The following is a 13,387-nucleotide window of genomic DNA, read 5'->3' as shown; positions in this document are numbered from 1 at the left end:
ATATCTCCCACTAATTTCATTTTTTTATTTTTTATTCTAGATGGTTTTAAGTGAATTAACAGACGTCACAGTATGAAAGAGGCCATAAAAAAACCACATAAGATTTTGAAGGTAGGAAATTTAAACTCGACAATAGTAGTCCATGAGAGTCCACGAGAGTCCTGAACATTCCTCTCACTACAAATTAGTAATTTTAGTTGAACAAGACTTGGCTCCTGAATTTTCGCAGCCATTCTTGCTTACACATGGACAAATCAAAATTCGGATGTGTCCACCCAGAAGCGTAAGCAGAAGTGGGTGCTGAATTGTTTAGTTGCCAAGTTAATTCCATTTTATTTTTTAACAAACGATATAATTTACAATCTACGTTAATTTATTATTTTGTTGAGATCTCCACATAATTAAAAATAGAATATAAAAACCCTCTTTCTTCTCACTTTTCTCGGGTTCTCCCTGTGTTTCCCTTCCGAGTCCAGCCAAAGTCCGCCTCCTCCACCACCACCACGTCCACCGCCCTCCGAATCGTAACGGCCGAAGTCCCCGCAGCCAACCGCCTAAAAACACGAGAACCTCAAACCTCGGAACTATCAGGAATCATAGCATTCTTGCCGTTAAACTGAAACTGCTTTTTGTTTTTTTGATTTTTTTAATCTTTCCTCTCACGCTATTTGCAACCCGAGATCACACCTATAAGCACCAAAAGCTTGGATTCGCAGAAAGTGCTTTTCCGCGTGATTCCCAGCTCCTGAACGGCTTTTCTCTTCAGCAGATCTTGCTCGGGCTATATGAGGTCGGTTCATTTGTCTCTCGATTCACTCGTTGCGTTTTCTGTTTGGTTACCGAGAAAATTAGGTAGAGTGCTGCTCAGCCAAGCTCGATTAAGTTATTATTTAGCTTCCTGAATTTCCATTTTTCTCAATATTTTAGTTTGAATTGATTTGATCGCAAGCAGTTTAACTAAAAGCAATCCGATATATCAATTTAATTTGTTTAAATTTTTATCGATTTTGGTCGTGGAGTTTAATGTTTTGATTTTGAAGTTACTGGAGATTTTTGATCGGGAATTGTCACATGAGCCATTGGATTTATATATATATTTTTTCTGGTCGGTTTGTTCGTTGTCTCTGACATTAAGCAAGAACAGCTGTTATTCTGTCTTAATTTAAGGTAGTGGGATGTTTAATTCAAAGGGAGCACGTGGATGATTTCAATGAATGGGTGTTAGATTTTGTGACTTTGTGTAAGCTGCTCATTGTCAAATGGAAGCACATGATCGCTTCGTTTCTCCGTATGTAGACGGGGATTGAGGAACGGGCATATGACTTCTTGCTTGTTGCTTCTTTATATTGTGTTTGAAGAATTCTGCTTGGTAGGTTAGGCTATAAGTATGCGGTTTCTGCTGTTCAATGGTCAATGTGGTCTGTGAATTCGAATTGAAATGCAGCGGAAAGTGAGATGTTATTGAGAGAGATAAAGCGTTTCCATCTTACAGCAGCTTTGGGCCGTGAGTTGCAAGCGCTACCCATCTATTGATATGGTTTGTGCATTGATTTACAAAAATTGTTCGGGTCATTTTTGTAGTTGTATATTCTTGTATTACTGAGTCATAGAGTTTTGCTTAAATTCCTGAAGTTGTGTGCTCAAACTTATGTTCCTGTGTATACGATAAACCAGGTTTTTGTTCCTTCATGAGGTTTGTCGTTTCATTTAAGGAATTTGCAACTGAAAACCTGTTAAATAATGCAGATCAGCTATCGCTTTCTACTTGCAGTTCATTTTTCCGTGAATGTATAGTCAGAAGCTTGTAAATAACATGGGAATCCTTTCGCGCAGGTTAACTTTTGTGACAGCCTATTTTCATCAACGAGCTAACTTTTGTTGTCTTTAAGTTTATTATGGAGATCTGATCACCGCTAATTACATTTACATGTTGTTGGCTGCAGTGCGGGTGGTAGGAAACCAAATGAGACCATGAGGCTTATTGTGACAACTTTTGTAGGAGTAGTTTTTGGGTTCTTGATAGGTGCATCCTTTCCAACATTGTCACTAACAAGGGTACTCAGTTCTTTTGGGTGTCTGTTATACTCCTCTCTGTTACTTACAAAATGTATTTAATACGTGTACACTTTGACAGCTGAATCTCTCATCCAGCCTTCATCCAACTATTGATCTGTCATACAATGAGGACCTGAAATCAGACATCTCCAGCCAAGCACTTCTAAGTTCTTGGTCTTCTGCAAGGAGTAAAAATAGCACAAGTCAAGATCAGAGTTCGAATGGCACATCGAGGGTATACGTCAGTCTCCCTGACATTAACAGTAGTGTCTGAAATGACTTGCATCAGTATTAATGTTGTATGTTATTGAGGAGTGTGTTGAATCTTGGCTATTTCGTAATACAAATGTCGAACCAGGTCTATAATTGCTAAAAATCTGAGTGTCATTTTCGATATAGTTTACAGATTCCTGTTGATCCATGCCAATTCTCCTTATATAGTCATTACTTATCTAGACTGAAGCTTACATTTCCTGCAGATTTGGGTGCCATCAAATCCCAGAGGTGCAGAAATGCTACCACCAGGAATTGTTGCAGCTGAGTCAGACTTCTACTTGCGCAGATTATGGGGCAATCCTAATGAGGTGTGTATTCTATTTTTACTTATACAAGCAAAATAGTTAACAGTTTGGACTTCACACAATGCCAGGAATGGTCTAATAGATACTGAAGATAATGCAGCATAATTACAGATTCTCTGTGTCTTGAATTGATTTCTTTGTAATGTATATGGGATATAAAGGATATTATTTGACATGTCCTTTTCAACGTTATTATGAAATAATGGGATATGTTTGTTGCAAATAAAGCTGGAACTGGAATCTTCTGTGTTACGCATTTGATTTGTCTAGGAATTCATATCAAAGAAAATAGTCATTTTAGCATACGTATTCATTGTCATATTTGAAGTCTGTTGTCTGCAAATTTTAGGTTGAAAGATAAAAGGGAAACAGTTGAATAACATGCCAAGGTTTTTTTTTTATTGAATTCTCTCTAGTCCCAGTGAGACTGCCAAGTTAAATCCTTTGTTTTTGATGGCACACGATACTTCTCATTTTAATGTGTCGTTATTCAAACTGCAAGTCTTTTGATTAAGATGACAATTGCAGGACGTGACTATCAAACCAAGGTACCTTGTGACATTCACTGTGGGTTTGAATCAGAAAAGGAATATTGATGCGGCAGTGAAAAAGGTTTCCCTCTCTCCCTCCCTCTCTCTGTGTGGTGGTGGATGTGTGTGACTAAATATCTTTCTCTCACAGTTTTCAGAGAACTTTACGATTCTCCTTTTTCATTACGATGGCCAAACAACTGAATGGGATGACTTGGAGTGGTCTAAGCGTGCTATACATATTAGTGTTCGTAAGCAGACTAAATGGTATGAACAATTGCTAACTCCTATTTGTACTTCAATAATGAATAGTTTCACTGGTTTTTGAATTTAAACTTTTTGTCAAAGGTGGTATGCCAAGCGGTTTTTGCATCCTGACATTGTGGCCTCATACGACTACATATTTATCTGGGATGAAGACCTGGGAGTAGAGCATTTTAATTCAGAAGAGTGAGTTTTCATTACAAAGTAATTCTTTGGTGTTGGGCTAGTTAGCCTACGAAATTAATCTCTTATGCCTCCCTTTTCAATCCAATTTCAGATACATTAGACTAGTGAGGAAGCATGGTTTGGAGATTTCACAACCTGGTTTGGAACCCAACAAAGGTTTAACATGGCAGATGACAAAGAGGAGAGGCGATCGTGAAGTTCACAAGTAAAATCATGGAACCTAAACTGAAACTTATTTATTTGTTTCAGATTTAGTTTATGAACTATGAAGTAATCCTGAAACCCTTGTCTCAAATTGTTCCAGACAAACAGAGGAGAAACCGGGCTGGTGCACTGACCCACTTCTGCCTCCATGTGCAGCGTAAGACACTAAGAAATTACAGAGGACATTTTAGTGCTGTTGTTTGTCTTCCTCTGTATGTGACATTCGTGTTTAATAAATGTTTCTTGTTTCTGTCATATTGATTCAGCTTTATTGAAATCATGGCTCCAGTATTTTCTCGAAGTGCCTGGCGCTGTGTGTGGCATATGATTCAGGTATTAAGATCGCGATATCTTTTTCCATTATCACCACTTGTTAGCACTCGGTTAAATTAGCCGTCTTGTTACTTAATTCTGTGATTGCTACACTTGGTGTTTGCAGAATGACTTGGTCCACGGCTGGGGTCTTGACTTTGCCCTGAGAAAATGTGTAGAGGTTGGTGACCCACTTCCTAACCTCCTTGATGTTTCTGTTTTGTACTTTATTTCGTAATCTGCACATGGCCGGATTTGAATGGAACTCCTAATTAAATGCATTTTTTCATTGCAAATAGCCTGCGCATGATAAGATCGGTGTTGTAGATTCTCAGTGGATCATTCATCAAACTGTTCCTTCATTGGGGAGCCAGGTAAATATCACTTTTTAGCCGCTGTCATCATCTCGTTTCCTTAATAAACATATTTTAGATATTGATACGAAAAGCTTAATTTATTTCGGCTTTCTGTAGGGTGAATCAGAAAATGGAAAGGCGCCATGGCAAGGGGTATACAAGAACTCTTATTCTAATGCCATTATTTCGCATTTATATCTTAAAAACGTCGATTACTCACACAAAAGTTATCTTATAAACAACAAAAACGCGCAATTTTTTTTAATCAAGTTTGCTGATATCGCTGTTGTCTTTACTGCTGATTCCAGGTAAGGGAAAGGTGCAGAAAGGAATGGACGATGTTTCAAATGCGAGTATCAAATGCAGAAAATGCGTACTTTAAGGCTATCGGGGCAGATCCCTCAACTTCAAAGGCCCATTAGGGGAAACAGCAGCGATGACAGAGGTACTGTACACAATCGACGACTCAGGACCACCATGTCGATTGGTGTTTTACATAAATTTGTAAAATCCGTTACGATTTGTGATATTCATTAATTGACCAAATCGCAGAATTAGGTCCTTGAGTAAAAACACAGCGTCGATTAAATCGTCCTTTAGAATTTCGGTGCTTTAGTGACAACTCCTCTGACTCGGTGTAACATATTCTTATTAGGATTCGTATCATTACTACTGTATGAGATGTTGTGCTTGTTAAACGTATACTAGATACCAATAAATCGGAATTCAGAAGAGGCGATCGATTTTGCCATTGCCGGAAAAACATGAATCTTGTTTCACCTGGGTTTCGTGTTTCGTAAAACATGTCACGAACTTTGTTGGTATCATCGTGTCACGGTCGTTTAGAACTATGAGTCGCATGTTGCAGATGAAAATTTGCTTGAAACTGGAATTTTTGGTATGGAATCATTGATAGAGCTTAGTATTCGTTATGGGGAATCAATTCTCCGGGCCGAGCAGAACTTGCCTCCGGCTCCTGGCTTTCGCTGTTGCACGCTTCGTTAGCTGTGCTTAATGCCCGACCCGGTTTTATTATCCCGACCCTATGTCACGTGAGGAGAGCGATACAGGAGAGTGAAATGAAGGTAGGTAAGGTATTTCAAGAATTTTCTGTGAACCCAATTCTTCTACAACCTAGAAGCCAACGTACAAGAAAAAGTTTCACAATAAAGAATTTTCTTCAATACTATGTAGTATTGTAATGATACGTAGAATTAAAGCCACACCCAGACACTCAAAATTTAAAGAATAAGTACCGTTGTAGCAACCCAAAATTTCAAGCAATTAATTCCGAGGCGTTACATGTGAAGTGTGAATGCGATGTCTCACTGCAACTGCACAAACAATTTGGAACGCACAACTGTCCGTATGAAAGCAAGCAACCATACATCATAGTTTTAGCTCTATTTATGTATGAGATCATCAAATTAATCGAATCAACTTTTGTTTTCTGAATTTGTGACGATGGCTTTTGAGTCACGAAAGCGTGGACCACTCGCTTGGTTCCGAGGGAGAGAGAGCAAGATATCAGTCATCGCAATCACACCATTATTATTTATTACGTCATATGTATATGTATTATGCTATTTAGAACGGGATAGGAACAAGGGACAAATTTTTTAAGAACTTTTTTACACTCATTTGTAGCCTTTAAATTTTATAATATCTAAGGGTTCTTATTTATTCATTAAATGACATAAATATTTATGTGGATTTTAACTAATATTAAAGATAAAAATAAACTGAAAAAACATAAAATATGGGAGAAAATTAAAAATAAGATTAAAAAAAAAAAAAAAACCCTAATCGTGAAAATAAGAAAGGAGGTCTGCAACCTCCATCTCCCCAGGTTTGCAACTTCCATGCTTGAATCTCCATTACATAAGCAAAACAAAACCCTAAAATCTATTATTGTTCATATATGTAGGGTGGTTAAATTATGTTTTGGAAATTGTTTTAGTTTTGTTAGTTAATGTATTTGATGATTTTTCTAGTCTTGGAGTCTTTCAAATAAAAAAAAAGCCATCTCAATACGCTTTCCGTAGGTTTTGATTGAACTCAAAAGTGTGTGTTGTGTAACGATCCTGCAGGGTTTTTGATATGTTGATACCTATGAGAATGTATGCTTTTGGTTTTAGACTGTAATTGACATTGATTTTCTTGCCTCGCTTTATTTCCATTTGTCGACAATTTTTTTCTATTAGGCAGGCAAATCTCCGATGTTTCTAGCGATCTTACCATAGAAATAGGAGCATCAAGTGTTGAACTTATTTGGGTTCAAATTCTGATTATTTGAACATTGCATACCTCATCGACGAATAAGAGATTTTTTTATTTTTATTTTTTTTTGTTACTAGGGTTCTTTTTTTTTTTTTTTTTTTATACTGTGATATTCGTGCTTCATTTAGATTAGTATTTTCCTTAATAATTATAACCCACATCATCACCCAAGTCATTTAATGTTTAAAACTCTTCACATCACTCTTAATATAGACCGTTGAATGTTATAAAATCTAAAGCTAAAAAGCGTGTAAAAATATTTGTCCCTTGATCCTATTCTATTTGGAAATTTTCGACGTGATTGTTATATCACCGTGTCTTGTTACACTTATAACTAGAGCCGTATCTCGATGTAAACTAAGAATGAAAGCCATAAGTGACGAGATCTTTTTAATTTTGTCTCTTTACATAATAGGTTTTTTCAATAAACTAATGAATTAGAAAACTTTTCGATCCAATCTACCAGTTCTCTCTACGACACAGGAAACTAGAGGAACATCATATTAGATTTAACATATTTTTTTTTTCCTTCATTGAAAATACTATGGATCAATAAAAACTTACAAGTAACATAAAGGTATGAAAAAACATGAAACTTGATTTAAGGTGAAACTCAATGCACATGTTTAGTTCGTATTGCTTTTGGGCCGACTTTGCATGGCGAGATTTTTTAGTATGCTGACTAATGACTTAATGTACTGAACTATATTTTTATATTATATGATAAGCTTTTGCTTCATAACAGATATCACTTAAAATTCTTGACACGTCAATTATATCAACTTATAATTAATTATTTAATGATATTACATGATAGTATAATGGTCGGAATCAAATATTTCTCGTCAAAAGCAGCTCAAAATAATTGGTCATATCACTTAGTACATGTTTGGTATCAAGGTGCTTTTATAAAAAGTTGGTATAAAAAAAACTGAGCTCAAAAAGGTATTTGGTAAACACTTAAAAACAACTTATTTTCACAGTTTTGGTGAAAAAAAGATGAAAACGTGAAACAATAAAAATGAGCTTATTCTCACAATCTAGCAGAAACAATTTTTTTTCAAAGCACAACAATATTATACTAGTCCTTAGTTTCTTCAGAAATCAAGAAACTTCCAGTACCCACGGTCACAGAAAAAATTGAAAGGTCTACAAATCTGCCACGGCCAACGGAACACCACCACCTCATTGGCTCTCACAGAACCTCCCACGGACACGTGGACACGTCAAATTTGGCCTTTTTGTGCCAGTGAAAATGTCAGTTCTCTCACTCTATTACATCAATCAAACACGTCTCACACAAACCCTACACGTGTCGCCACGTGTCGCATGGGCCATCAAACCGTGGGTAAAACTTAACCCACCTCCATCTAACCACGGTTAACAGTGTTGACTGTCCGTGTATATTTATCAGCAACAAGCCCAACTAAAAATTGAAGCCCATGGTTACAACTATTCTCTGCTTTTAACTTTTGGCTTTTGGCTTCTGTGTTCTCTCTCTTCCGCTCTCTCTAACAAAAAAGCAGAAGCACTTTCTCAAATGGGGCTTTCGAACTTCCCGAGTGCAGAAGGGGGCGTGCTGCCATTGCTAGTAATGAACACAGTTTTTTCCTTGGCTCTGCTAAAGAACATGGCGAGATCTGTGCTCCAAGTGATGGGTGTCAATATCAATTCCCACACTTTCGACGAGAACCCTGATGGGTGTCCTGAGGAAATGCCTAGAGAGAGAAGAATCTCAATAACCCAGTTCAAATCGTTCTGCAGAAACGGGGGAAAAACAGAGTGCTGCGTCTGTCTCTGCGGGTTCGAAGCAGAGCAAGAAGTGAGCGAGTTGTCCTGCAAGCACTTCTTTCACAAAAGTTGTCTGGAAAAGTGGTTCGACCACAACAGCAGTACGACTTGCCCTCTCTGCCGCTCTATTGACTAAAAAGATAAGTTCTTTGTGTTATGGAGTTTTGGGTTCATCAGCTGTACTTTTTCTTGTTGTTGCTTATATTATCCTGTTATTTTTTAGCACAAATTAGAGAAAGTTAATTTAAAATGTTTGCTTTCTGGTTTAATTTGTGTTTGTACTTTGTACTTGTACCAAGAGGATTAAAAATAAACAAATAAAGGAAGGGATAGGCGTTGGAGCATTGAAATATTTGAAGGTTTGGTAATTTTCTATTGGCTCTTGTTTTTTGCCACCAAATATTTGAGAGGTTTTTCAGCGTGATCGGTACATAGGATGATATAAAATGTGTTATTATATAAATAGTGAGATATTTATGTTAAAAAATTAATACCTTAAAAAATAAAAATTTTCAAAATTTTCACTACCTTTATTAAAACACGTGATGTACTATTTGTATTTCCGTAAAAATTTCTCCAAAATCTTCAATCTGGAACAGAAGAAAGAAAGTATGGGACTTGGGATTGGGAATTGGACACGGATAAAATGGGTGTCAGATAATTTATTAAAAAGAATAAGTGGGTGGAACACATGTCTTCAAAAATTTCAGCATGTTTGATTTATGCTATTTGAGAAAGAGACACCATTTTATTGGGTAGTAAATACTTTCATAAAAAGTAAAAGTTGATGCCTTTCCTTTTTGCTTTTTTTGGTTTGCAAACGGCTATTTTTAGTTCAAACTAATTATCTTCGAAACTTCTTTTGGATTTCTTCTACTATAAAATCCCATAAGTACCATCCCATGACCCATGTTTGGATTTCTTCCACTGTAAAGACATGCTTGCTTACCGATAAGAGAAATCAAAACTTTATTGAATTTAAAGCTTCCGTTTGGTATCTTACTTGAAAATTAGATTCAAGAGTTTGGTTTTTCTCGTAACCTCATTTTTTTTAATATTAAAAAATTTATTTAATAAATCATGAGTTGGTATTTCAATGATAAATGTTGGATTGCAAGGTTTTTTTTTAAACTAAAAATTAAGACTTGCTATCAATTGTTCATTTCTTTAAAAAAAAAATATTAAAAAAAACTTGTTTAGGAAGCAATTTTGAAAAAAATTGTATCCAACAATAAATAAAATATAAAATTCAAAAACAAAAAAAATATCAAACTCCCAAATCATCCCTGAATCCCCGATAACCCCAACTTTCACTCCCTCGCCGCCCACTTCGCTGGCCTATCCCCTGACCCCGTAAAACCCCGGCCAGTCATCTCTCGTTGATTTCTCTCTTGTCTCTCTCCTTACTCCCTCTTTATTTCTCTTACTCCAAACTCTCGTCGACAGGAAGAGATGCCCGTTGGGTCGCCGGTTTCGGCTTCAAAGTCCAGCGATCTATAGTACCAAGGAGACGAGAAACTAAATCGCAGTGGCCGTTCGCCGTCGATTTATCTCAGCCCACAGGAAGAAGGGTGGAGTTGGTGGACAAGCGGATGGATCTTAAAAGTTCAAATAGTTTAAACGCAAACTTTGTGTGTTTTCAACAGCAAAGCTTTGTGTTTGAGTTGTTTGTGTTTTCAAATACATGTGTAACCCAAAAAATGTGAATTTCTCGCATCATGCCAGGGTTCGAACTTGCAATGGATGGCAAAGTTAGTTCTATGCTATGATAATTCGCTACAAATTATTATTGTTTATAAAATAATGCTGTTATGGTTTTAGATTTGCAACCTGACAACATAAAATAAATTTAATTAAAGTTAATTCCATTTTATTTATTCTCGGAGTTTGATTTAATATAACCATTACACAAAGCTTAAAAAAGGCAAACATCCACTCAATAAAAAAAAAGAAAAATAGAAAGGGATGGAAAGAGAAAGAGGAAGAGGATTACAACACAGACCAGTACAAACATAAAACTGTGGTTTCTTCTATAAGAAATCATCAGCAGTACAAACCAAATATGAGGTACAAATTTCAAAGCAATTTGTTAGCTTTTTCATTATTTAGATGGTAACTTATACCATTAAGGACCATATATAATAATTAACCTTGGGTATAAATAGAGGGGTTTTGTGCTTAATCATTTCGCATGCTTTGCTGGTTCATGAGGAATTTCTTGTGCTCAAACTCAATGAACTCCGCAGCTTCTTCATCGACATCCTCCGCCTGATCACGAGCCACATAATGCGTCACGTGCGCCCTCCTCGTTGTCCTCGGGGGTTCTATCACAGGTGCCCTCCTTGTTGTCCTCGGGGATTCTACAACACGTTCCTCGTACTCATCGCTGAACTTCACAAGGTGTCTTGGTCGATGTTGGGCATTAGAAGTGAACCTATCATTCATAGGATCCACAGTGGATGCGAAGAACTGGAAGTCGTTTGAGTTACTGCTCCAATACGACATTTTCTTGTATGTAGTTTTCGGTTGCTTTGTTTAGGTTGTAGGATGGGGAAGGAGCTGTATTTATATATGGTAGTGGCAGAGGAACGCGTAGGGTTCGAATTTTTGAGCTGCATTGCGGCTGGCGGCTGGAGAAGAAATGTAGGGTTTCCATTATTCTTGAAGGATAAGTTTGAATCGAATGCCCTCCTTTCTGGCCAAACTTGGTGGTATACAGAATCCCACAAAGCAACAGCACCGAAGGGTTCTCTTTGGATAAAAAAGTTGGGCAGGCAGGAATTTGAGCGTTCAAAATTCATTAGGTCTCGTCAGTGATGAAGTCAGATATTTGTAAGAATGAGGGCATCTTCAAACAACAAGTACAATTAAAAAAATCAAGAATTCATTGCACAAAACACTTATATTTTAATCCATAAAGTTTTTCATACAACGTTTTATAATATTCCTTGATGCGTTTTCATGTGTTTGAAAGTGATGCATGACAACATCATTACCAAATACTATCAGATATCTCTCTCTATAAAAATAATCATATTATCATTTATCCATTGAACTTCTATTTGATTTCTCAATTTTTTCAGAAATTTCATGGCTGAAAATGATCTCCTTAAGCCCTATACAGCTCTGTCCTTGGGTCTCGTGCATCAACTTTGTTAATAGAATATTAATACTGTTTGAAGCCGTTGTCCATTCAAACTAACACGTATGTTGATTATAGTACGTAGCGTGTTCCAGATATCGTCCACAAGTTTTTCTGGGTTGTGATATATATGCTTTTCTGAAAGCTAAGCCCCTGATTGGTTCTGGGATTTAGAATCTCTGGACACAGTAAACTGGCATAACATAAAGGGCAGGACGACCATATTATCACACGTTTTAGCAAAAGAGATGTTCGGAAAGTATTTGGAATATGGTAGATATTTTAAAAAAGATTTTTCAAACGTGCCAGACTATGGAGAGGAATAACACATGTTATTATACAATTAGAGGAATTTTTTTTTTAAGTGTCTCTCTAATTGTACAATGACATGTGGTATTCCTTTTTGTATTCTGAACATATTGAAAAACTCGATAATTACCTTTTTTTACAAAAACTGTTACTCAAGATATCTTATCGTTTTCGCGATGTTCCGCTAAAATTATGATAAAACTTACTTTAATGAAATTTTAACCGTACTATAAGCTTCTTAAATGTCATGGAGGATATTTTGGATATGTTGGGAATCAAAGGAAGATCGTTTGGTTTTTATTGCTTTTGTGACATTCTACATAAACCATCGTAAATCTTTTTTCATATAATTTTCGTCAAACCATAAGCTTCTTAAAGTTCATGGAACACATTTCGGAGATGTCTTTCATCTCAAGTTTAGCTTGTCCTCCCATTTTTCTAGTTTTGGACCTTGCGATTGAGTTACTGAGTGCATAATTAGCATCACATTATCATAAAATCATGGCAGTACTGGGGCCATGATCCTCATCACAATAACCCCAAATCCTGCGCTTGTTTCTGGTTTCCTGCATTCTCATCGTTGCCGGAAGACGATGCATCTGCTGGAAACCAGCTTCATATTCAGCATTCTCCAATTTCATCAATGCATTGTTCAAGTTCATAGGGCCACCAAATGAAAACTGCGAGGCATTATTGTTGGCACCGAAGCCATACCATCCGTTTTGGTTCGTGCTTTCGGCATGCCAGCTGCCGCCATGCAACGGCAGAGCCTGCTTTCCGTCAAACATGGAGTTTCGCTTCATGAACCAGTCGAGGCGTAAAGTAGGCATAATTGGCACACCTGAAAGGTGGTTGTGATAGTGATAATCATACTTTTGAGTTCCAAGCTGCCTCCTTAATGCATGGAGTAGCTCTGCTGCTGAGCCTCTTGGCGCATGCCGTAGCCCTGCTGCTGCTGTCACCTGAAAAGCACGGCGCTTTTTTTCTACTTTTCCGGTTGCTGGTATCTGTACGATTTCGATCTGTTTGTCACCCCTCTTGTTTGTTTGGGGATATTTGTAGGCTTGGTTTGGAAGTATATGTAAGTTGTCATTTGATAAGAAGAAAATAATTACACCAGAAAAGGGATATGATTCCCTTTGTAGCTAAGGATCTTATTATTCTTCAATTTCAAGCAAAGAACGAAACAGGGTAAATATATCGATGATGTTTCGAACATTTGATTAACTACATATCCACCTGACTCAAGCGAGACTTGCGTACAGTGGCGCCCCTGATGTAGGTAAGCCGTTCCCGACTTGAGCACAAACCATAAAAAGCAAAACTTGATAAAGAAAACGTAAAAACTTGCTGGGGCAGTGCAGATCATTGACATAA

General features: G+C 37.0%; 2 protein-coding genes across 6 annotated transcripts; both read left to right on the top strand.

The window, feature by feature from the left end:
* The first annotated feature begins 486 nt into the window (after positions 1 to 486).
* On the top strand, positions 487 to 5,165 carry LOC103949812. 5 transcript variants are annotated; one of them, XM_048585215.1, is made up of 16 exons: positions 487 to 790; positions 1,379 to 1,537; positions 1,747 to 1,833; positions 1,944 to 2,055; positions 2,135 to 2,290; positions 2,535 to 2,639; positions 3,165 to 3,248; positions 3,318 to 3,433; positions 3,515 to 3,616; positions 3,708 to 3,821; positions 3,921 to 3,977; positions 4,087 to 4,153; positions 4,260 to 4,313; positions 4,432 to 4,506; positions 4,606 to 4,641; positions 4,797 to 5,165. In XM_048585215.1, exons 3-16 carry the CDS (start codon positions 1,787 to 1,789, stop codon positions 4,908 to 4,910), a joined length of 1,239 nt encoding a protein of 412 aa, XP_048441172.1. In that variant the 5' UTR covers positions 487 to 790; positions 1,379 to 1,537; positions 1,747 to 1,786; the 3' UTR covers positions 4,911 to 5,165. The 5 variants fall into 5 exon arrangements, with proteins under 5 accessions (XP_048441172.1, XP_009359204.1, XP_048441173.1 ...); XM_009360929.3 differs by lacking the exon at positions 1,379 to 1,537 and having other exon boundaries at positions 1,772 to 1,833; XM_048585216.1 differs by lacking the exon at positions 1,379 to 1,537 and having other exon boundaries at positions 487 to 852.
* Positions 5,166 to 8,195: 3,030 nt separating this feature from the next.
* LOC108867443 (probable E3 ubiquitin-protein ligase XERICO) lies at positions 8,196 to 8,911 on the top strand. The gene has a single exon (XM_018648088.2). It carries the CDS (start codon positions 8,309 to 8,311, stop codon positions 8,693 to 8,695), a length of 387 nt encoding a protein of 128 aa, XP_018503604.1. The 5' UTR covers positions 8,196 to 8,308; the 3' UTR covers positions 8,696 to 8,911.
* Positions 8,912 to 13,387: the final 4,476 nt, after the last annotated feature.

This window comes from the organism of the source record quoted next, unplaced genomic scaffold, assembly GCF_019419815.1.
Source record: "Pyrus x bretschneideri cultivar Hongxiangsu unplaced genomic scaffold, Pyrus_bretschneideri_v1 Contig22, whole genome shotgun sequence".
Taxonomy (NCBI): domain Eukaryota; kingdom Viridiplantae; phylum Streptophyta; class Magnoliopsida; order Rosales; family Rosaceae; genus Pyrus; species Pyrus x bretschneideri.
Note: the sequence above shows the minus strand (reverse complement) of the source record. Positions and strands in the feature narration are given on the sequence as shown.

Coding starts and splice junctions, on each gene's coding strand:
- LOC103949812 (XM_009360929.3), top strand. CDS start 1,787: ATGTATAGTCAGAAGCTTGTAAATAACATGGGAATCCTTTCGCGCAG. Junction 3,822..3,920: donor GGCGATCGTGAAGTTCACAA/GTAAAATCATGG, acceptor AAATTGTTCCAG/ACAAACAGAGGAGAAACCGG. Junction 3,978..4,086: donor CTTCTGCCTCCATGTGCAGC/GTAAGACACTAA, acceptor ATATTGATTCAG/CTTTATTGAAATCATGGCTC.
- LOC108867443 (XM_018648088.2), top strand. CDS start 8,309: ATGGGGCTTTCGAACTTCCCGAGTGCAGAAGGGGGCGTGCTGCCATTG.